General features: G+C 39.9%; 2 protein-coding genes across 2 annotated transcripts in view; both read left to right on the top strand.

The window, feature by feature from the left end:
- The window catches only part of LOC125721543 (NLR family CARD domain-containing protein 3-like), a 349,177-nt gene that overhangs the window by 144,025 nt on the left and 183,391 nt on the right, over positions 1–21,761 (top strand). The window lies entirely within an intron of this gene.
- LOC125721558 (uncharacterized) overlaps positions 14,817–21,761 on the top strand; it is a 145,200-nt gene continuing 138,255 nt past the window's right edge. The window contains exon 1 of the mRNA XM_048997530.1: positions 14,817–15,729. Coding sequence (XP_048853487.1) covers positions 15,048–15,722 — 675 coding nt within the window. The 5' untranslated portion in view covers positions 14,817–15,047 and the 3' untranslated portion in view covers positions 15,723–15,729. The remainder of the gene's footprint in view (positions 15,730–21,761) is intronic.

The raw sequence follows: 21,761 nt of genomic DNA, 5'->3' as shown, positions 1-21,761 counted from the left end.
AAAAAGTCTTTGTAAAATTAAGAAGTATATAATACTATGAATGACAAGGGGTCTTAATACTTTTCATTTAATTTTATTAACTCAATCTTTTGCTGGCAAGTATACCTTTTAAATTATATACATAACAGTACAACTGCATTAGTTGTGTCTTGTATGCACACTCCATACAAAGTAAAAGGATAGGGCGGCTACTTCATTAATAGTATTTCTTATTGATACTTTACATTTCCTTTCTACTGCCCAACTTCCAGAGGACCATACAGTTTTATTACAACATAGTAGTCTACCGAAATGTCGATACTAATCATACATTTGAGTGACATAACGAAATAGATATATGTTGACACACAGACATAGATAAAAACAATTAAACTCCCGCTATGTGAAAATGACATGAGACACACGTCCTCAATGTTAAAATATCCATGATTGTAAAAAATGACCATAGTTGCCAATGTTATATCTCAGGTCTCAGATTACTTTGTTTAATGTCAATTTAACTGAAAAAAAACATCACAGAAAAAGGCAACCTTATTTGGTGACGTTTAGTAACCGACTAGCTGGTTAATGAGGACTATATCTGTACCTGACTTTCCTGTCAGCTCCTCGGGGATGGCTAATCTTCAAATTTTATTACAAATACTACAACTTTATTTTGTGCCTTGCTTAAAGTAAAATATCTCCGGACTACTAAATACCGCATTAATGGTGACATTTTTAAACTGATTGGCTTCTTTCGCCTCACTCTTCTCTATGTGACGGGTGGGCGTGGTTGATCTAGACGGCTCCCGATTGGCGGGTATTCGGTAGCTCCTGTGTCATGTGACGAGTAGTAGCGTAGGCAGCATCGCCAAAGATTTGAAAGCCTGGATGCCTCGTTGGGCGATACGCCATATTGGCGCGGCAATTGTGAAATAGAAGAGTGATATCTCTTAGTGAACCGACTATTTTCGAAACTGCAACAACATGAGGAATGTTAAAACTAGAAAACAGGGAACCACATTTCACAGGTAAAAAAATCTGCGGTACGGTCAAATAAAATACATAAAATGTTTACTAGCCTGTGACACTGACGGGATACTAGCATGATTAGTTTTCGTTGAGAGTACTATCAGGAGTACTACATAAATTGGGAGTGGTGGGCTTTTTTATTTATTCTACATAATTGTAAGATATAAATGCGTTAATTAGTAAAGAAGTTATGGCCAAAAGATCTTTCCATCTTCACCCTGACATGTTGCTTGTTTATGCCTAATTACCGCTCCAAGATGGTGGCGCTGCTGACACGTTGTGGAAAAGCGAGATGAGGCATCTAGGCTTTCAAATTCATGAGCACCACGATGTACTTCGTTTAAATGGGAGGTTCACCCCAAAACTATAAAAAGATATTTTAGAGTGGCCTTAATGCTATCTATCCATCAAAGTTGTGCTGGGAGTTGTTCAGGTTTGGAAATATCAGCCGTAGAAATGTCGTGCTTCTATCGAAGTACAGTACTCCTATCTCTGCGCATTAGACACAAGCACGAGCTCCCTGGCGATATCTGCTGCGCAGTGATATTATTGATGTGTGGAGTTGGGTAGAAGGAAATAGTTCGTATATTAAACTGCTCGCGACGAAGTCTGTGGATTTTCTTAACCTGTTCCTGATTTCTGGTAAGAGATATAGCTGCTGATTTTTTCAAATGCGTTGTTCTGGCGCTTTAAGTAGTGAAAGCAAAATTGAATCTTATTATATTGCTTATTCATTAATGAGTCACTATATCATGTATACTGCTCAATGTTTTGATTTAATAAATATTTAAATTTAATAAATATTTCAAAAATACTTCAACATTTAAAATGGTTCATGATTTTCAGGAGCGGTGCAGTGGTTAGCACTGTTGCCTTACACTTGCCTGTCCCCCCATCCTGGGTTGATTGATAGATGATTTTCAGGTCACACCGCCCCCTCAGAGCCCACCAATCAGTGACTGTCTCAGAGTGTGATGTAATACACAAAGTCCACACCACCCACTTTTCAATGAGCAGTAAAAATACACCAGCTTGTCTCAGCAGACAGCGGCTCTTATCAGATAAGGGGAAAAGGATGAGATATCAAAAGTAAAAATAAATATATCACATTTGGTTAATATCAAATGAAAACAGCCCTGCAATAATATATTGGATTCTTGGATATCATCTATTAAAAGGGTGAATCTATTCTAGCAGACCATAAAAATCCAATTATGAACAGTGAAAATGGGCATAATAGGTCCCTATAAATGACAGGTTTCTGTCCATGGTGCTGAAAACCAGGATTGGCAGATTTCACATTACAGCGATTCCCCACTATATCGCGGATTTTCCTCCGACGCCTCACAATTCTCTGCGTATCCCGTACATTGTTTGTGGTCCGATTGTTTTCGTTTTGTTCTAAGCCCTACGATGGAAGACGTTGACCATTCAGGAGAAGGTAAAACTTCTGGATGTGCTTCGGGAAGGAAAGCGTTATGCGGACGGCGTTCGCCATTATGGCTTGAATGAATCAACAGTATGCTACATGAAGAAGGATGAAAAGAATGTGTAAGAGCCATATATGTTTTTATTTTTATATATTCCATTACATATATAGAGAGAAAGTTGTGTGTGTGTGTATATATAAAAAATTATTATTATTATTATTATTATTATTATTATTATTATGTTACTCATATCCTTAGCCCGACATTTATCATAGCCCGATATATGTGTTTTAATGAGTTTACATGTGTTTAAAGCATGTGGGAGGGGTATTTTAAGGCTTAAACTTCAAAAAAACTTCTGTATCGTGGATTTTCACCTATCGCTGATGGGTCTGGAACGCATCTTCCGCGATAGGGGGAGGATCAAATTTACCTTTTTAACCTGATTTAACTTCAACCCTCTTATTTTGTTAACAGAGTGTGCGGGGGGAATACAAAGGGTTACAGTGGGTAATAGGTGATTTATATTGACCTTAATTGTCACCCAAGTGACTCTGGACAATAAGTTCAATAATGCTTCCCAAAAGCTTCTCTCTTTTTCACTAGTTACACTTCATTACACCGAAATCAAGGAAGAATCAAATGTACAAGCCCATTATACAAAATATAAGATGCAAACACATAAAAAATATTTTGTAAAAACATTAAAAACAGATTAATATATATTGTGCAATTTGAAACTTTACATTTTGACCTCACTTAGAAAAAGCAGGTGATGACCAGCCCAACCAGCAGTTCCGTCTGGTTGTACAGAATACCTACTCAATTTAAATTTTGAGGTCATGACTAAACTAAATTTCAGCTCTGCCTTTAACATCAGCAGTTAGATGAAACTGATCATTGCACAGGGAAATACAGTGAAGCCATGAAACATACTAGATGTAAATATATTAATTTTCACATACACTTGAGCTCAGTGAATTCAAGCGCGTCATACACTGTAAAAAAAAAAGAATCCATCAAAAAACGGTTTTAAGTTAATGGACTCTTCCTTCAATTTACAAATATTGTAAATTCAGTTTTCCACAGTTTCTTAAATGATAGTTTATTTTCATTTTTAATTTTTCATTCTGCCAATGTAGATTTGTTTGTTTAATAAATGGTGTTGTTCATAAAAGTACAAGTAATTTGAGAATATAGTGATTCACTACATTGATTATTTTTCATAACTCAATGGCCCATAAACATACAGTTATCCATCTGAAGCTGGATTTAAACCAGCAAACTTTGGATTACAAGCCCAAATACTTGAGCTACTGAGCCACACACTTACACTGACTCAGCTTAAGTTGCAGAGACACAGTGGACTTTCTGTTGGATGTCAGACAGAACGGCAAAGGACCCCTCACTAACAGGAACCTAAAACACACAAACACTTGGGAACACTTCAAATGCGTGATCTGACTCTGCAAGGGGAGAACATGTTCATGTGGAGTCTTGGCTTTTCACAACGTTTCATTCCTGCTTATAGCTAAGGTTTCTTTTAGCCATTGTCACTCTAAGGTTGCCCATTAATGGTTTGGAATTGGGAATGTAAAGCTGTTTTGTTAGCATGTCTGCCTTACAATTCCTTTACTGTATGTCGAGGCCTGCTGGAGTTCAATTCTACTTCATGGCACTTGTATTTACTCTTTATTTTGCATTACATTATGTGTGAGACTAACCCCTTTCTCTACCTCTCCATTCCTCCTGTCAAGCTCCATACAGAACTAGTGGAGAAAAGGGGTGCTTGGAGGGGGGACGATATCTCTGGATGCCCACTTAAAAAAGATCTGCGTTACCTTCCAATACACCTTCCAAACTTAAGTGGATTGAACATGGGTGCTGTTGAATTAATAAAAAAATGCACTGTATTAAAAATTATTTTGTTTATATAACATAAAATTGAACTATAAACATGAAATTTAAATCTGTCGTGCAAAAATAGTCATGCAAAGTCATTGATTTATTTTTAATACAATTGCACTGTGATACATTTAACGTCATATTTTCAGTTCTGCCTAACAGAACTAACAATTTTACAGGCTTTTGTTGAAATTACCTTAAAAATTCATCTGGAATGTATCGATTTTTGCTGTAATTAATGATGCAAATTAACGCAGATGGGGCCATTTTGACCCAAAACAGCTAGTTGGAGGGTAGCAATCCTCCAGATTGTAAAGGTCAAGATACTGGAGCAAAAAAGAAAAACAGTGAAAGCTGTCAGAAACAGGCAGGAAACTCTGCATGGATGTTTTTGAAGAGGTAGACGGGTCCAGTTGGCTGTATTAGTCAGAGTGCTAAGAAACATAGTGCCAACAAGCCCATGGCCCCTTTTCATGTAAAACTTCATACAGGAGGCTGTTTGTGCAGTTTAGTGCCTTTGTTAGCCTCGGCTCCTGTAAATCATATAAGCACACCCACCACACCCCTAGGAGCATTCAGTGTGCCCCCACCTGCCAACCTGCCTGTCCCCCCAACCCACAGACCGTCTGTAGTTCTGAAATTTATCCACATGGCTGCTGACCAAGTCTAAGGTAAAATTCCATAAATGAAATTTTCAGTAAAATACAATTTTTTCCTCTAATCTGGGAGACAGTGCAGAATTATTGAAGTCGGTCCTAACTCTGTCTTGAATATGTACCCAGCAGGCACCTAGGACTCGTATCTCCCTCTGAGAATCTCTTCTAAGGCGCTCAGCAGCAGAAATTCTCCATCCTAGATGAGCCTGCAAAGTTCTGTAGAAGTTAAATATACTTTAGTCAAATGAGAGACTAACCTGCTGTCAGGCTGGGGAAGCTTGAACAAGGCCTTCATTCATGACAGCTCCACTTGGCTTTTTGACGAGTCCCCATTTAGATGCAGCACGTCAGAGACTGAAGAGCAGGATGAAGGCTGTAAGTGCAGTTTGCTGTGGATTATGACTGTGTTTAAATCTAATAATGGATGAGACAATTTACTTAAAGCAAGATATAGTTCATATTGCTCTTCAGGCTTCGTGATAAAATGTTAAAATTATGGAGTACAAAGTTGTAAATGCAAATAAAACAATGCAGAGCGGCAGGGCGCCTGGCCCAGAGGGTCTTCACATAGAATTCTACAAAGGCTATTTTTTCCTGTTGGATTAACAGCTTTGGTTGTCTTGCCCTTTAAAGAAATTCTCTCAAGAAAGAAGTTGCCTCTTACCATGTCACAAGCAATTAGTTTCACCCAAAAAGGAGGAGGACCCCTCTCTGCTCCCCGTGTTAGTAGGTTCTCCCCGACTCCTCCTGCTTATTCCTTCCTCCCTCCCTCCTATTTGCGCTCTCCTCCTCCTCTTGGGTTCTATTCATGTCTTTTGGTTCAGCAATAAAACCCACAAGGCTGCCCTCGGATTGTCCCTCTTCCCATCGTGACATATTATGTATTACATGATTATGAAGTGATTTGATTATTATACAATAGTCAATTAACCACTTTGTTTCTTCAACTTGTCTTTCTTCTGAATAATCAGATATATGTCGTAGCTGGTAATTTGTTACACTCTGCTGTCAGTGCCAGTGTAGCCTAGATACAACCAGTCGTACGTTTCGTTCATGCTGATGTTTGAACAATTTTTGGGAACAGATTTTCATAATGTTTTCTAATATATGTGGTGTGATAATTGAGCATGACCCCACTGTTGCTGTGCTTGGTGCTCCTGTCATGATCTGTAATCTCTTATTTTTTCATGTCTCCTCCCACTCATGCCAGCAGAGGTCGCTGCTGGCCCTTTGTAACCCTCCTAATTCTCCTGTATCCCATTATAGTTCTCCATCCTAACCCTGTACACCTGTTTTGTCGCTGATTAGTGTGCTGTGTATAAATATGTCTGCCCTCACTGCGTTCCCCAGCTCAGTCATTGCTGTTCCATGTGTAGTCTGTGTTTCCTTAAAGTCCACGTCTGTCTCAAAGTGGCTGCATTTGAGTCGAGTCTCACCCGATGCTCACATCTCCCCGCAGAAAAACAATACACCGCCTCACAGGCCAGAGCCACAGCCTTCTCCTCTCTGCTGGGTGGAAGAACAACTCTCACACAGTGGAAGTCCTCCAGACCCCCTGCCTTCAGACAATAGGTTAAAGATGTGTTTTCTATGTTACCTTTTGAAAATCTGAGATACAGCAGAGGCAACTGTAGGAAGAGCTTTCATGCTGTCTGGTCTCCTTTCACTGAAAATGTGGAGGGCCTGTATCTCACTTGGAAGATATTATTTAATCCCTTATATTACAAACCAAAGAATATTACACTACACCATTACTAGGCTACACAAAGTTATTTTAACAACCACTGAATGGAAAAAGGTCAGTGCTGAATATATATAACTGTGGAGCAGCAGCAGGCCTTGCTGGGCCGGAAATGCAAGCAGCATTGTCCACATTACCACTCTCTGTACTTGGATTGACCGAATGCTCAGACCGTAGGATAAGAATTAATACTTTTTATTGATCCCAATCAAGATATTTTCGTTTTGCCTCCCCCAACTTGCTCAGAGTGAGCTGGCCGTGACGGGCAGCCAGTCATAGTGGCACCCAGGGAGCTGGGGGCCTTGCTGAAGGTTAATAGTCACTCAATTACCCCCTCAGCCCAACAGTACCACAAACACCCAACATGCACGGAAATTTTCTCCTAAGTTGTTTTCCCTGCCTGGAACAATACCACAGCAGTCACATGGACTAATGTTTCAAAACATTTCAGAAACCTTGCATTGAAACTTGAGGTCTTTAGAAGGGATCAGTCCTGGGTGGCAAAGTTGCCATCACAAAGGTTTTTGATTAAGGGATTCATGATGCCAGGTAGCCATCTTTCACAAGCTGGTGGGCTGTGCCACTGATGCGTTTGCTTTGGTTTTATATGTCTGTCCTGGTTTGTGGTTCTTGCCACTTCAGGTTCCCTGGTTTTGGTCTACATTCCTCGGTCCTCTGCTGTGGAGTCTACCTTCTGCTTCACCTCATTCTGGAGTCGCCCATCCAGTCAGCGGCCCATGTCCCCCTGGTTCCCTGTTTCCTGAGGTTAGTCTGCTAGTCTCCGGGGCCAGGGGGCAGAAATCTGCCATGTTGGATGGGCGGCCCAGGTTGGGGTGCTCCATCATAGACTGATACATGAAGGATTATAAATGGTTTTTAACCAGTATGTACCGAGTGTGCGTCGTGACGAAAAGAATGTCATGGGAACATTTAGGACTGACTGCAGTATTAGTTCAACGCATGATTGTGTTTTTCTTAATTTTTATTGATTTATTTTTGAATTATAAATTTTTTAAAGTACCTTGATTCAGTTAAAAGGGGTTTGTCCATTTGCTTTAGCAGAAGTTTGTGTAAGTATGATGTTCACCTTCCCTTTTCATTGTCTAGTCTTTGCCAAGTTTTATGCTTATTTCCCCTGGTTAAGTTAATCTGACTTGTGTGTTTAGGAGGGTCATACAGGCTTTTTGTTTGTAATGGAAGCACAGGGTCTGTACTTGCAGCTTATTTGCCATGCTAATGGAAGCATTTTACCTTCCTCTCTAATCTCTTTTTTTCTTGGCTCTCACTGCAGTCTCCTCTATGCCAGGGTTTCTCAACCCAGTCCTTGGACCCCACTGCAAAGATCCACAGTTTTGCTCTGTCCAAGCTCTCAGCACAGCAGTAAAAGGTGACTGTTTGGTTCATGCATGCAGGGATCTGGGACAGAGAATATTGAAGTATTCAAGTATTGAGAATTTTATTTAAAAATTGTATTTATTCAGCTTTTTCAGTTATTTCTTGGTTTTATTTTTGTAATTTATTTTAGTTATTTTTGATAAAACCAAAAGTTCCTTGCCATACTGTTCTTGTAATAAATGAGAAGCAAATTACATTTGACTCCTCCCCTTTTTGCTGATCCGAAAATTGATCCGATCCGTGACTCAAAATCCGTGATATGATCCGAACCGTTAGTTTTGTGATCCGTTGCACCACTAAAAATACTAATGAAGACTAGGAGGTGAATTTAGAGGATGAAGAGGTGAAGAGGAAGGAGGAAGGGTAAGAAGAAATAGAATAACTGATGTCATCAGAGCTACAACAGTGGATCATGTGATCAACCATGGAATGACCCTGAGGGAAGCTGGCCAATGGGTTCAGCCTGACCTGAGCCGCTATGCTGTAGCAGGCATCATAAGGACGGTTCCAAATGAGAATCGGTTAGTACAGTTACTTCACAGTACGTTTTGTAGTGGTACCATACTGTAATGAGAATCGGTTAGTACAGTTACTTCACAGTACGTTTTGTAGTGGTACAATACTGTAATGAGAATCGGTTAGTACAGTTACTTCACAGTACGTTTTGTAATAGTACTATACTCTAATGAGAAACACAACAATGCTGTACAGGTAAAAACTGAAATGGTTACTCTACAGACCTGCTAGACATCCAGAATCTGGGGGCAGAGGAAGAATGTTCACTGAAGAACGAGAGACCCATATAGTTAATATGGTGATCACAAATAATTCCATTAGGCTACGAGAAATACAGCAGCGTATAATAGAGGATGACACCACCTCCCAAAACATGAACAATGTGAGCATCTCTGCATTATCTCGTGTACTGGCATGCAACAGAATCAGGATGAAGCACATTTACAGAGTCCCTTTTGAAAGAAACAGTGAACGCGTTGGCATGGCAGGAACATTACTGGACACGGTGCCATAACCAATGTCCCAGGACAGCGTGGTGGTAACATAACTATGTGCGCAGCTATAAGTCAGAACGGTGCTGTTCACCATCATGCAACCCTGGGCCCATGTAACACTGCACACATTATTACATTCCTGGACAGCCTACATCATATGCTCACTAATGTTCACAGACCAGTTATGTCATCATCCATCCATCCATTTTCCAAACCGCTTATCCTACTGGGTCGCGGGGGGTCCGGAGCCTATCCCGGAAGCAATGGGCATGAGGCAGGGAACAACCCAGGATGGGGGGCCAGCCCATTGCAGGGCACACTCACACACCAGTGACTCTCACACACACACCTACGGGCAATTTAGCAACTGCAATTAGCCTCAACATGTTTTTTGACTGTGGGGGGAAACCAGAGTACCCGGAGGAAACCTCACGACGACATGGGGAGAACATGCAAACTCCACACATGTGACCCAGGCAGAGACTCAAACCCGGGTCCCAGAGGTGTGAGGCAACAGTGCTAACCACTGCACCATCATGCCGCACCCCATAAATTCATTTTTCCATTTTTATTTTCAATAATATTGATGTTAACTCAGCATCTTATTTTCAATGTTGAAAAAGTCACTTTATATCAAGGTTTCGCCACCATTAATTTTTCAATATTGAACATCTGACCAAAAATCAATTCAGTTTCAATGCTGATAATTTATCACTGACCATAATTCAATGCATTTAACTATACTTCAACGCTGAAACAATAACATGATGCTACCTGGGCTGTGAATAATTATTTCAATTGATATACAGATTCCAAGCCCATATAGGTGATACACAGGTACGTAATGGGCGTCTTATGTCTGAGGTAGCCAGCTACTGTGTTTGATAACCCACCATCATAATAATAGTTTCCTTGCACCAGTATAAAAGTAAACCAATTGATCCCTCTTGCAATAACCTGTGGTATGAAACTGAATAAAATGTATCGTACCAGTCTTGGGGAAAACCAGTGAGAATCCACTGTGAAACAGCACTGCGCAAATTCTCATGTGTTCCTAATGACAAGGGCAAGACTGGTAATCAAACTAGCCTCTCAGCAGGAGTGTTAGTGTAAAAGCAGGGCTTATTGACACAGATAATAAAGCTTGTTAGAATGCGTAACATAATTATTTAGCTGGGCCCAGAAGAGGTGAGAGCTCCCCTAGTGGCTACAGGAGTGTTAGTGTAAAAGCAGGGCTTATTGACACAGATAATAAAGCTTGTTAGAATGCGTAACATAATTATTTAGCTGGGCCCAGAAGAGGTGAGAGCTCCCCTAGTGGCTACAGGAGTGCATTTTCCCCAAAGCAGGTATAATGGATGGTGGTCTTATTGCTTTTAGACCACAACTTTGGATAGAAGAACAAATCAAATTATTTTCCTCATTTAATATTCAGATTTTAATTGGGCTTAAATTTTAGAACACAGTGTGTTCTAGGATGGTACGTTATGGATATTAGTCTCTACCACATTCTAAAGCTATAAATTTTCCTTTTCCTATGTTTGATTTGGTGGCTGCCAGGCGTTCTGAGTAGTATAGTGACTATGGTAGGCGAGTGATTCCCTAAGGAATTTTTTGTTCTGTTCTGTGTGGCAAATACATATAATGCTGACATTTTTCCTGGAAGATTTGGGATTTTTCATCCCGTGCCTTAAGGTATTTCTCTCCAGCTCTAGGGAGTCTCCCCCGAAAACACCAGTCACTCACTAGCCTTAGACTTATGCTTGCTGACTTATTCAAGACCATGAATGGATTAACAGAAAAACAGAAACCTATTAAAAGGCTGCACCATATCATGATATGCAAATAAACATCCAGCATCATTGTTTCACAGGGAAGTACATTATTTATTGATAATTATAACCCTAACCCTTACTTCTCAGCTTGACAAACATAAGGTGCGGTGTGTGAACATGTGAACTGGTTGAAATGCAAGTATCTCACAGTCAATGCATAAGACTTGAGAGCCCTGACTTTACTTATATAGCCCACAACATGTTTATGATTCATAAATAAATCTGGCCAGCAAATCGGTCTTTCATTTTCCACAGAATAAAAAGAATGATAATGTTATCCCGCTGATAATTGCAGGCGCGTTTCACCCCCGGCACTGGCTGGAGACACAGGCAAAAGGCATACAATCTTATTGAGGTACAAAAATTATTCCATCTACTCTGCACTTCTGCATAACTTCCATCATAGTGCCAGTTTTTGCGGTCAGCAAGTTTATTACTGTAAGCGCCTCCATAGTAGTGCCTCTGAGGAACTGAACCGGACTTCCGATGGTGTCTCTCACATGCACATCATACATATATATATATATATATACACTCACTCTCTCCGGGTCTTTCACATGATATGTGGTCAGCCACTATATGGGAGGGATATTCAGGCATAAATTAAGGGCATATTTACAAGCCGCACTAGTGTACCTATGTAACCGGTCATTCCCTGCCTATACTCTGCATTGTGTTTTGGGGTGTTATCAGGTGTGTGTGGGGTGCAGGAGGAAGGGATATTACAGATGTCGTTGTCGTTCCCGGATTTTATTGAACCTGTTGGGAACAATAAGGAAAGGGGTAAACTTCATATGCTCTGGCCCTCTTGCTCTCTCTGCTCAAAGTAAAACAATGTATATACTTATGTATAGATGTGTTTTCTATCCCCTGCTTATGATGAATAATAAATCAAATATAATATATAATATATGTGTCATAATTATACAATTGATTTACTAACTCGGGGGACCCTGCCACTAGATCCTCACCTCTTCCCGCGTGTGCAATACACCAAAGGGAAGAGGAAATGAGGTCGGGACCCTTATAAAGGGGAAAAGACAGAGGGAGGGGCGATGCAGGACAAAAGCATCATGGGAAAGTTTAAAGGATATTGTACCCATCAGGTTAGACAGAAGAAGGAAAACAGAATCTTGTATAATTATAAATTAAAAGTAAAATAACAACCTGTTACACGTCACCTACACTTCAGACTTCATCCTCAAAATCAAAGCAGTATTAACACAAGCAACATGTTCCATCTCTTAAATCCAATCTAACATTTTAAAAATAAGGTCTGTTTCAACTGGACTTTTATCTAAGAAAAACAAACATTTTATGTTCGAGTTGTTATAAAACTACTGAAACAAATAATTGGCTATACAGCAGTTCCGCTGTTTTGTTTGGCACCCTAAATTATGTCCTGCATTCTGTGGAAACCAATGAAGGCTGAGGAATGTTAGGTAACACAGCTAGAATGCAAAAACTCTATCTGGTGTAATTCAGTGCATAAAACCAATGGTCTTAAGTGTGGTGTCTTCTTCGTAACACTCCCTGACTTTTGTATCCATGACCATGAGATAGGGTGGGCTGCTTTTCTTCCTTCCTTTGACTAGTATTCCTCCCTTTCCTCCCAGCCTTGGTTGGTGGGTCAGGCAGCATCACCTTCTTTTAATAGACCCAGGTGTCATTTATCTTGAAATTAGGTTCAAGTGCAGAAAATGATCTAGCAGAAGTCTTAGACAATCTCTGAATTACAGAGAAATCTGATTTATTCTGAAACTGTGAGAAATTGTTCATCTGTATTTTGCTGCATTGCTAATTGTTGATGTGTGTGCCCTCCTTGTGCAGTAAAGGGGAGATCACATGCAGAGCTGGTTTTCCGTAGTTTCTTAGCCTGAATTAAAATTAAATATTCTCTTCATATAGGAACCAAGTCTCTGGCTGGAAATTTTTACAAAAGGTCCATCTTCTTTTGCCGTATTAACACTTAAATGAGAAACGCAGACAGGGAGAGTATAGGTGACTGCAGTGACTGTCCTTCCATGCAATCCATATGTACAAGGGGTATGACCAGAGTACACATGTACAAAAAATTATATATCAAAAGCAAGTACCTTTGTTGAAACGTGAAGGTAATCGTTTACAGCATAACAATTCCATCCTAAAAAAAAGAATTTGTCTGTGTATTGCCTAGGAACTGCTACAATGTTAAAATCATAAATACCAACCAACCAGAGCAAGAACTGACACGTTATTTAAGAACTGAAAGAAGGAGAAAATTGAAAACTTTCTTCGTGGGATCAATAACATATATGTTTTGTTTCCCACAATCCTGTTACTAATTCAAATCTTAAATCCTGTACTTTGATATTTTGGGCTGAATGTAATGACAGCAAACATAACAGCTGCCTCAATGCAGGTGAAGGCAGCCCAGAGGGTCCAAGAGGTCAGTGGTCAATTACTGCATAGGGATCAAATCTGCAATCAGAAAATTACTGCATACATGCCTTTATATTACGGTCAAGCGGAGAGTCAGAGCAGTTTCCATAGAAACAACATAAACCAACTTTACCGTTTGAAGCACAACAAACTCTGAGAGAAAATGGCGCAGAGGTGAGTAGCTTGTTAGCTCTCCAAAATGTCTTTGAATTCTTCAACTGATGTTGTGCTACTTCGATTATTTAGCCTTTTATACTATAATGACATAGTAAATGTCTATAATACAATAAAAAACATTACATATTTTTTCAATATTACATATTTTTTAACGTCATTTAAAGTGCGGTGGTTTTTATTGCTACTGTGGTTGCTAATATTTAAATAATGACAGAATATTTGGTTAGTAAATTCATCTCAAACATCCTAGTTTAGTAGGGCTTCCCAACCTTTCGATGTCCGCGGATCGGTTTCCGTCGTAGAAAAGTGTCACGGATCGGTAAGACGGCGGTATAATTTGGGGGTTCCCACGCCGAGCGGCGGGAGATTGACGGTGTATACGGACATGCGGGGCTAATGGCGTATTTCCGTACATCAATACGGGCAGCTTTCTTTCCAAAACGGCGCGATCCCCTAATAAACGGGACGGCTGGCTCTTCTACCCCCGGTTGTCTGCCGCCCGGTGCAATACTCCGCGCGGACGGTACCGGAACACCGACCGGAAGTTGGGACCCCCTACTGTACAGGGTGGTAGGTAAATTGTTAAAAAAAATTGGGGCATTACTTTCGGAGTAGGCTAGATGCTTCTAAGTTTATCATTACATCTATTTACATTGTTACACAGGATTAACACTTTCAAATATTCTTAGCTTGGTTAGTGTTAACTCAGTTCTTGGTAGTATTCATCTGGGTATTCATTTGATGTGGAGCACAGTTGTTTCGTATTTGATTCTAGTTATAATTTGGTGACATTACTGTTTAATATGCTATTGCACTTACAGTATCGTGCATTTTACAGTAGATTTTTTTTGCAATCTTGCTCGCTGTTTCTTTTATTCTTTCTTTTTTATATATGTGAACCCTGTAATTATTTATTATAATAATTATAACAATTGTATTTTCTGTATGGCTGAAGAATTTCCAGCTCTTTATTTATTTTATTATCTCTCTTAAGTGCTGGTTAATCTCTCATTTATTCCCCAGAGAGCGAATTGAGAGAGCTGATCGATGGACCAACACCCAACACTGGGAAGCCTGGAACCTGTGGGATGAAGTGATCAACTGGGGAGAAGGTGTGGAGGAGTTCTCACCAGTGACACTCCCCACTGTCCAGGCTGGGGGGGGTTAAGGGGGGATTGGGGGGGTCTACTGATTTGGGTAAGGGAGGGGTTAGTAAGGGAGGGGAGAGTGTGGAAAACGATGGACTGCTAGCCAGCACTAGTATTTCATCTCAAAGTCTTCAGAGTAATTACGGCCTTTCATCTGAAGACTGGGAAATTTATAAAACTTGCTACCTTAACAAAAAAAAGAAAGTCAGGAAGGACCGGACAAGCCGGGGGGAGGGTGAGGTAAGGGGGCAGAGTAGTGAGGAATATGTGGAGGTACCAGAGTGGGGAACATTTGAGGGGAAGGCCTCCAGGGTTGTGATGGAGGGGACAGAGGCTGGTATTAGTATGATGGATATGCTAAATGGAGGTGAGGAGAATGTATGTGAGGTGGGAGTGAATGTGGAGGAGGTTAAGGGAGGAGGAGGGAAAAGTACAGGGAATGCTGTGGAATATGTGGTGTCACAAGTAGGCAGAACTTGGCTAGAACCCATCCAGGAGGAAGACCTTGAGGAAGATGAAGAAAGAGATGAGGAGCTTCAGGAAGCAGAAGACACTGATGCTGCCACAGTGGACAGTTGGCAGTGCATGGCGGCATATGTAGCCAGAATATGGCTGCAGACTTTACAGGAAGATGGACCTGAGGAAAATGAAGAAGCTGATGTGGTATTCCAGCAGGCAGAAGATGCTGATGCTACCACACTGGTCAGGTTTCAGTGTATGGTGGCATCTGAAGACAGATCACAGCTACTGACTATACCAGAAGAAGGACCTGAGGAAGAGGACGAGACTGAAGTGATGAAGACAGATAAAACAAAAGAAGATGCTGATGCTGCCGAGAAGATCTACAGTGAAGAAGAAGTATCATTCCATGTGAATGCCGAAGATCTTTCTGAAGATGATACTGAGAAGAGCCACAAGAAGAAGAAGAAGAAGATGAAGTGGTGCTTCTTCTGCTGTCCCCTGCCTTTCAGAAGAAGTAGCAAGAGGCAGTAATTATAAGGTTGTGAATTCAGGTTTACAAATGACTTAAAGCAGTAATATAACTGCATTATTGACACCTTCACAATGCACTGTAATGCATCCATAAATATATTATAGACATGGGTATAAATATTGAAGAAAAAAAAGCATAACACATTATAGCCATGTTTATTATGGATTAATGGCCGATATAATGTATTATGAAGATATTTATTGTGTATATATAGATCAGAGCATTCATAATGCATTATCAAGATAGCTATAATGTGTTATGCCTTTGTATAAGTATTTACAGCCGTGTTTTTAATACTTTTATAAATGATTTATAAGGCATTAATTGGGTATTTATTTATTTATTTATTAGTTATATGACTGCTTTAAGTAAAGTTAAGTAAAGTGTTTATTTTCTTTTTCTTAGAATACCCGTGTTAGAGCCCTGCATTGGGACTGGGATCCCGCGGGACCCAACGGAAAGTGATACTGTTTAAGTGTTAATGTAGCTATAAGATACGATAGGATAAGATATGCTGAGTTAAAATATAAGATAGGCTAAGACGAAATATATTAATATAAGCTAAGTTGAAATATAATAAGATAAGATAGCCTATCTTATCATATAACTTAACCTATCTTATTATATTTTAACTTAGGTTAAGTTAAGATATGACAAGATAGCCTACCATATTTTATCTTAGCCTACCATATTTTATCTTAGCCTAAGATAAAATATGGTAGGCTAAGTTAACATATGATAAGGTAGGCTATGTTAAGATAAGAGATTTGCAATAAAACATATTTACTTTTCAAACTGTGTCTTTGTCATCTTTTCAGTGTTGTGTCTGTCTTTGTTTGATAATTTCGAATCGTTAATTTATATCTGAGACTCTCCTAAATGTCAATAAGCAGAGACGGAGGAATGGGAGGAAGGTACTGTTAAGTATAAATGATAAAGTATCAAAATCACAGTGCTACCTTATTTTGACGCAGAGAAAGTAATTTCAGTGTTACTACCACATATGAGTTAATGGCTGCAAATGTTGGTGTTACAAGTGCTGGTAAATAACGCGGCGTAAGTTTAACTCCGGTGTGTTTCTGAAAAACGCACCGCCTTCTGCCTGCTGTCATTCGGCGAACGTGTAGGAGGCTATTCTGGTAACAGGTAAAGTTGTCATTTAACGTAATGCTAACGTGCATTACCTGTTAGTAAGTGTTTTACTATATCACACATCTTACGTCCTTTATAGTTGTAGTCCGGTGCACTCTGTATCCATGCTAACTAGCTAGCTAATGTTAACATGACGCAGTACAGTCTTCCAGCTTGGGGATTCCCACCCCTGTCCGCGGCCAGTATTCCGCAGGGGGGTTTGCGGAGGGGTTGGTTGCAAATGCAAACGATCCCTTCATGTTCATGCGTTGTGTTCTAATGTGTAAATAAAAGATAACTATCAAATTCAATGTTTATGTCCTATTATACTAGATAAGACTGTAAAATAGTTTGCCCTGCATATGGATGCCATGCAGTCAGAGTATGATCAAGACAGGGTGTGAGTGTGGAAAAAAGACAAATGTAACAGTATTTGAGGGAAGAGTGAGAAGGAGGGAAATGTAGGGAGAAGGAGGTTCCTCGGAGCTCCGAGATGTGTTTGGCTGTAATAAATCTGGAATATAGCTATATGACATAGTTTTTGATAACACTAGCATTTATTTTTTAAGTTTGTCGAGCTCCGTCAAAACAATTAGAACGAGTTCATTATGTAACTGGAACCCCTCTCACATGTAAACACAGTGACACACTACAGCATTGGTTTGTTGTCTGAGGCTATGATACTGACCACAAACACATTCTCAAATTTCACTGCACCAATCACAGCATATGCAGGCAGAAAAATGATAGCAAACAACATTCAGCATTAGACTCTAAAACCGTCTGTAATGTCTGTGTTCATCCAGTGGACCATAAATTAAAATAAGCTTTCCTATTTCAGTTTCTTTTAGATGTTATAAAGTAATAAATAAACAATCATAATAATTAAACCATGTATTACTGACTATCAGACAACTTCAACAAGTTACCACATGGATGCAAAATCAAAGATATTCATTTGCGCCTGGCACTAACCATGTACTCCTTCACAGTACTAAGCCATAGAAAGGGCCCCAATGAAACCCCTGCATTCCTGCATCGCAGATACTCTAATCTCAGCATTTATAAGATTATATTTGTACTGCCTGCCAATTTTTATATTAGATGAGACTAAAAATTGAGAAATATCTATATGCAGAAGTAGTTTTTCCTGATAAGAAGAATAATATCAAGACTGTCAGCATTTACACATCGAATTATGACATATCTGAGTAGCCCAGACTGTCCGGAAAACAAAGCCGTACAGCATATGTGGCTGACTAATGTACATACAGTGTAATAAGCTTATAATCAAATGGATAGAAAAACGCTCAATAATAGACAGGATTCAAAGGGTAAATAAGGTGCATCATGTGGAAGAGAAGTTAGGTGGCGTTGGGGTGCATTGTGAGTTTCATCTGGTAGCTAGAAGGGAACAAACAGGGCTTTTGGGGGGGGGGGGGGGGGGGGGGGGGGACTTCTCCGGGGGCTACATCGCTCTACCTTTTTGTAAAATTATTTATTTAAAAAAAATCTTTTCTTCTTACACTATAATGGCAGGTTTAGGACTAATACAGTACAGTCATAACCAGTGTCAGGGATTCTATGCATTGCTACACAGAGACAAGTCCAGATATTGAGCCCAAGGCTAAAATTGTGGTTTACTTACAAGTGCACTTTGGTGGGCAGTGGGGGTGTTTGTCCTTCTCTGCTCACATTTTCCCCTCTTATCCTGTCTTCTCCTCCGCAGCCCTTCCTCCTTCTCTCTGTTGCTCCTATATTCCCTCCCCTCCAGTCATCTATGTTCTCCTTCCTCTGCGGTCTCTCCTCTTCTCCCATTCTTCAGTTATACTGTCTTCTCTGCTCTCCCTGTATCCCTCCTGTCTTCTGGTCCTGTCGTCTTTTCTCCAGTCATCCCCTGCTTCTCAGTCATCTCTGCATCTTTTCTCTCATTTGTTTGCTTATTCTTTGATTGTTTGTGTTATTCGTTAACCCACCACCCCATGCTGGATGAGTCTTGATGTTTTTTGAAGTTTTTTTAAAGTTAGGCTTCTTCCTTTGTTTTTGTGCCATATCTTCTGCCCTCTTCTGGTTGCGGCAGTGCATGACACGGGTGGAAAATAGGGTTTTTTACAACACACACATCAAAACCAAAAGGATCAGGAAGGATCAGAATTCCCACTCTCCTTACCAACACCTCGAAAAGCCAGGCCTTGCCGTGCCAAGTACTTAACTTCAGAAGATTTTTCCTCACTTGCTGCTGCTCTTTCCAGCTCATCTGAAGGTTGAATATTAACAGGATTGATCTTCTGAATCCATGTCATCAGTGCTAATCTGTGGCACTGCCTGTCTTTATGTGCACTGAATTTCCCCAGTGCCTTTTCCAGTTTCACATGCCAGTCTTCACAAGAGCTGAATGTGTCTTTCATGCCAGTTTAGACATTTGTGTTACAAATTATTTTGCACAGTAGAAACAAAGAACCCCCCTTAATACGAGGGGGGGCTGTAAGGGAGCCCAGTGTGATCTTTAAACCATTTCTCCTGAAAGCAGGGTCTCCTGTTTGATAGACGTGACATTTACATTTGGCTGATTTGGTGAAGGTCCAAGCTCCTCCCCCCTCCTCCCTAATACACCTTCATCTTCACCTGCCTGTCTGCTCTCTCTCTCTCTCTCTCTCTCTCTCTCTCTCTCTCTCTCTCTCTGTCATTGACTCACACTCAGTCTCCCTGATTAAATGCTGTATCTGAAATACACACCACAGGCCAAACTAAGAAGCATATTAAACTAACATCAGGATCAGGCTGCTGTGACGTCATTATTCACTCTTAACCATCAATATTTGCTCCTTTTCTCACTCCCCTCCATGTCGCCTGCATTCTCTGCCGTCAGCAGCCTCTTGCTGTCTCTCCCTCTTCATCTTTACTCTCAGCACAGCAGAGTTTACATGAAAGCAGTTATCAGTAAACAAGTGGTGCTTCTTGGCATGATGCTCAGGAATGGATTTCTAAGGATTTGTTACCTGAATGGGAATGATTAATATATGAAGAACCTTTGACTCACATACTGTATACGTCTATCATCTGACTGGCACTAATTATCTCACTGTCTGTACTTACTTTCCTGCTTTTCTGTGGTTGCCCAAAAACTCACGATTGTCACACTTCCTCTTCATGATGACAAGCTACTCACTGTGAATAAATGCTGACTGTAATAAAACTACCTGCATTTAAATCACACATTAATAACGCAAAATACCTTAAGTAAGCAAGTATAGCTTTCTACAGTAATGGAATATAAAATTAATTAAACCTATTACTGTCTACAAAATAACACATTCAGCACTATATCAGACTTTACATCAGCTTTCTGACCATTATAAATATACCTGAGTGAGCACCGTTGTTAGTTTCTAGGAGAATGTGCAGTTAATAACATTTCCAGGTAATTTAACCAGCGTAACTGCACATGAGGCAATTATTATAATTATAATCGTAGTAGGGGTAGGGGGCGCTATAGAGCGAAAGGGTGACTACGCCACTCTGTAACTGTCGCTAAGACGGTTATTTTATAATCACCTTTTGCTGGTTTGATTTAATATAGAATGTATACTGTGAAATGTATGCCAGTGCCCTCTGCTGACTATTTAATTGATCCGTGTTAACCCTTGAATACATGGTCAGGTGACGGAATAGGGTAGGAGTAAATGCATGCTGGGAGATTCATGGAGTCAACTTGTGGTTTGTCGGCTTGTCACGGCAGGATCTGTAATAACTCCTAAGCATTTGGTCAGAAGGCGCACACGGTAATTTATATTTATTGTATTTACTTGTTGTCTTGTATTGAAAAGTGGAATTGCGGTGATGTATGAGCCGCTGTTTAGCGGTAATATCATGGATCTTTTAGAATGTCTTGTAAGATTAAATGTAATGCAGGAATTTAATAATATGTTTATTTTATAGTTTTTCACGGTGTCTAGAAGAATAAAGACGGAATAAACTTCAACATCTGTCAGGCGTATGTTTTCTGTACCAGATGAAGAACTTTGGGAGCTGTTATATCTTATATAGTAAAGGTAACCTTACAGTAAATGACGTCTGCTGTCATCTGACGCTATATAGAAAATGTAATTAAATAAGATTAAATTTACCTTCTGCGAGGGGCACCCTAATATAATGATATATATAATAATTATAATATAATATAATTATATAATTATAATAAATATAATATAATTATAATATAATAATACACTGCTGTCTGTCTGCCATAAAATAAATAAAAGGGGGAATTGGAATTGCATATGACTATGGAGAGAATGGTTGTCTATGGTGAAAGAGGTGTGGAAATGTTTACTAATTCACATAAGGGACAGCATGAAGGGTTGTTTAATTCAGTATCAGAGGAATTCATATATTTGTGTGATTATGATAATCACACTATTATAACTTGATAGTACATCTCTTGAATTGAACTAATTACAGTGTCATGTATAACACTGCACTTTTTAATACATTGTTTGGCAGAACAGACTGCAAAACTGTAGTCTCAATGGAAAGCTGGATGAAATTCCTAGGGTGGCGTAGTCAGCTGTCCACTGAGTCTACAGTTTTGTAGTTCGGTCTGTCGCAGTCTGGCGCAGTTGGCAGGATCATCGTCCTGAGAGCAGAGACGCGTGTTCAGTGTGAATGACTCTTCAGTTGTTTTTCTATTTTTAATTACCTTTTTATTCCTATCCATGCCTTTTTTTCCTTTTGTATGCTCATTATTTAGCCAGTACAGCTGTTTTTATTGTAGTCGAAAACAACAGTGAGTGCCAGTCACTGGCAAATCCCTTGGTTCCCGGTTCCACTCCATCTGTCCTCTGGTGGTCCCCTTGAGCTGTGGACCCCTTTCCAGTGTTCTGCAGCCTGATCCTCCTGAGCCGCAC

The sequence above is a fragment of the Brienomyrus brachyistius genome, unplaced genomic scaffold (genome assembly GCF_023856365.1).
Source record: "Brienomyrus brachyistius isolate T26 unplaced genomic scaffold, BBRACH_0.4 scaffold34, whole genome shotgun sequence".
NCBI classification, from domain to species: Eukaryota; Metazoa; Chordata; class Actinopteri; order Osteoglossiformes; family Mormyridae; genus Brienomyrus; species Brienomyrus brachyistius.
The sequence above is the reverse complement of the archived record's forward strand: the minus strand, read 5'-3'. Positions and strand labels throughout refer to the sequence as shown.